At 43.3% G+C, this 3407-nt stretch overlaps 1 protein-coding gene across 1 annotated transcript; it reads right to left on the bottom strand.

The window, feature by feature from the left end:
- Window positions 1-1437: 1437 nt before the first annotated feature.
- LOC104983618 (olfactory receptor 1J4-like) lies at window positions 1438-2379 on the bottom strand. Its single transcript, XM_010833153.1, has one exon. The coding sequence runs from the start codon at window positions 2377-2379 to the stop codon at window positions 1438-1440; it is 942 nt and encodes a 313-aa protein (XP_010831455.1).
- Between the last annotated feature and the right edge of the window lie 1028 nt (window positions 2380-3407).

A 3407-nucleotide genomic window follows, 5' to 3' on the forward strand; every position in this document is an offset into this window, starting at 1 on the left:
CCAACCAGTCCATCCTAAAGGAAATCAGTCCTGAATATTTATTGGAAGGATTGATGCTGAAGCTGAAACTCCAATATTTTGGCCACCTGATGTGAAGAACTGACTCATTGGAAAAGACCCTGATGCTGGGAAAGATTGAAGGCAGGAAAGAAGGGGATGACAGATGATGAGATGGTAGGATGGTATCACTGACTCAATGGACATGAATTTAAATAAGCTCCAGGAGCTGGTGATGGACAGGGAAGCCTGGCGTACTGCAGTACATAGGGTCATAAAGAGTCAAACATGACTGAGCGACTGAACTGAACTGAAAGTAGGTGTAACACACAAAAATGCAATATTTTTCAGACCTCTAATCATAGCCAAAAATTGCTTCCCTTCTTAGAGAGGAAACATATAATATGTACTATTTTCCTCAGAAAAAGGAAGTCCATGTATGTCGATACTACAGTAAGTCATTCAAATAGATAAGACAGCAATTTAAGATGTTGACTTAACAAAATTAAAGTTGCTGGTAATGCCAGATTCCAAAGGTTATTAAAAATAGTGAAGACAAGAGACATACCTAAAGCTAAGGCCATGAGTTACAATATCCAAAAGGTTGTAAAGTCAGTGGGTTCTAGAAAAATAGGCAGGGAACACAATCCAAGTAGAGGAAACCAAAAAGGGGGAAGGACCATTGAAATCAAGGAAAGTTTGATGGGTACCAGAGACAAGGGCAGTATCAGTATCAGTTAGCTTTGGCGGCATAACAAACCATCCCAAAACTTAGTCACTTAACAACAATCACTTGTTTATATGACGTTTCCATGAGCTGGCGATTTGGGCTGGAACTGTGCTCAGATGGATGGTGCTTTTGGTCTAGGCTAGGTTCAACTGTTCTCAGTAAAGTGAAAGTCGCTCAGTTGTGTCCAGCTATTTGCTGTATAGTCCATGGAATTCTCCGGGCCAGAATACTGGAGTGAGTAGCCTTTCCCTTCTCCAGAGGATCTTCCTAACCCAGGAATCGAACTCAGGTGTCCCACATTGTAGGTGGGTTCTTTACCAACTGAGCTGTCAGGACTCACTCATACCTCTGCAGTCACCTGCCAGGTCACCTGGGAACAGATTGATTGTTAGCTGGAACACCTTGCTTCTCCTCCATGTGGTCCCACATCTTCACACAGTCCAACTTGGACTGGTTCACCTGGAGATCTCAAGGTTCTGAGAGTGGCAGGAACACAATCTACCTGGGCTTGGGACACTCACAACCTCACTTTCACTGAATCTATTAATCAAAATAAGTCACATGTCCTGCCCAGATTCAATGGGTAGGGAAATAAACTCTCACTTGGAAGGGAGGGCTGCAAAATATTGTGGCCCTTTTTGCAATCTACTGCAGTCGCCTACACAATTTTTCAGGACATATCTCTAAAAGCATCCTTTAGTGGGTAACTGTTACTTGGCAAAAATAATCCCCTTCTTGTAAAGAATTCCCAGGGCCAATTTCATGTCTCTGTTCCTCAGGCTGTAGATAAAGGGGTTTAACATGGGTGTCACCACAGTATGCATAAGTGAAGCAATTGTGTCTTTGACTTTGGAATTGTTTGCTGAAGGAAAGAAGTAAATCATTGCAACAGTCCCATAGTACAAAAACACCACAAAGAGGTGGGAGCCACAGGTGGACAAAGCTTTGCGGATTCTCTTGATGGATGGGACCCTCAGGATGGTGGCTCCAATGTGAATATAAGAGCCCAAAATAGCACTCAATGCCAAGAAGGCAAACACACCCCCCTCAGTGAAGATAACTAACTCATTGAGGGAGATGTCTGAGCAGGCCAACTTTAAGAGGGCAGCTGGTTCACAGAAGAAATGGGGGATGTTATTGTCAGCACAGAAAGACAGTCGGGACAGAAGGAGAGTATGCAGCAAGGCATGGACACAAGAGAAGAACCAGGATCCAGCCACCAGTAAGACACACAACCTCTCCCTCATGATGGTGGTGTAGTGGAGTGGCTGACAAATGGCCACGTACCGGTCATAAGCCATCACTGCAAGGAGGAAATTGTCAAGACAAACAAAAAGTAGAAAAAAATACATCTGTGCTATGCACCCCGCATAAGGAATGGATTGATCTTGAGTCTGCATGTTCACGAGCATCTTAGGGACAGTGACAGATGAGAAGGACACATCAGAGAAGGCCAAGTGGCTGAGGAAGAAGTACATGAGGGTGTGGAGGCGAAAGTCCAGCCTGATGAGCAGGAGGATGAGCAGGTTGCCCAGCACCGTGATCAGGTACATGCCCAGGAACAGGGCGAAGAACACGCCCTGATGCTCTGGCTGGATGGGGAGCCCCAGGAGGAGGAACTCAGACACGCTGCTCTGGTTCTCCCTCCTCATTCTCTTCTTAATCTCTGCTGGGGATAAAGGGAGTAGAAAATATCAAAGACTGAGATATAGTGATTGTTGTCACGGTGGGTACATTACAGCCATGTGCTTTTTTATTTATTTATTTATTTTTTGCCTGGAGACTGCATCAAAATTCAGACAAACTGCATATTTTCCTGCTGGAATTTTCTGTCTGCATCCTTCTGGTCACAGAGTGCATGAGATTTCTAGTGGCAAACGAGACTTTCTTTCAAAGGAGACTAATGTAAATATCTTCATTTGTTCAACCATATTCTAGACACTATTCTTGACACTGGGAATAGAACAGAAAATAACATGTAGTCACACACACACAGACACACAAATCATAGACCTCAGAGACCAACATCCATTCACTTTATGACCTATACTCATTCTAGGTTAAAAACAGTCAGGATTTGTGTTACTTTCAAACAAACTAACACATACAACACAAGACATAAACATCACACCTAGCCTTGAGACAAAGCACAACCCACAAAAAAGCGCATACTATATACACACAGATACACATGCAGTCATGAAGTCAATTAAAACACACAAACATAAACCTAGGCAGCATGTGTGTGTACACACACACACACACACACACACACACACACTACCAGGAAGATTTTTTCAGCCCTTTATATTCTACCTAAATCCTTCCTACATACAGAGAGTTGATACACGATTCAGTCACCCACTGAATACATTGGGCTATACAAATACAAAGACACATATGTGCACACACATTCCTGCATGGACATATACATTCAGTGTCAAGAGATGATTTTCCATCTTCCTCTGACCTGTGACAGTACTTGGGGAGCTCAGATACCTCTGCTTAAGGCTGTTTCCTGAGCCTTCACTTGCTATGCAAGAAACCAGTATCTAAGCAACAAGAAGAAGTTCTCGTGACCTAAGGATCTTCTGAATGTTTCATGCCTGTTTCTGAGCAGCAGAAAAGTGAGCAAGAATATCCCCATTTACCAACTAGGTTAATACCAGCAGGAAAACAA

Source organism: Bison bison, unplaced genomic scaffold, assembly GCF_000754665.1.
Source record: "Bison bison bison isolate TAMUID 2011002044 unplaced genomic scaffold, Bison_UMD1.0 scf7180017863006, whole genome shotgun sequence".
In the NCBI taxonomy this organism is placed as follows: Eukaryota; Metazoa; Chordata; class Mammalia; order Artiodactyla; family Bovidae; genus Bison; species Bison bison.

Bases quoted from the DNA above. Each gene is read 5' to 3' on its own strand.
- LOC104983618 (XM_010833153.1), bottom strand. From the start codon at position 2,379: ATGAGGAGGGAGAACCAGAGCAGCGTGTCTGAGTTCCTCCTCCTGGGG.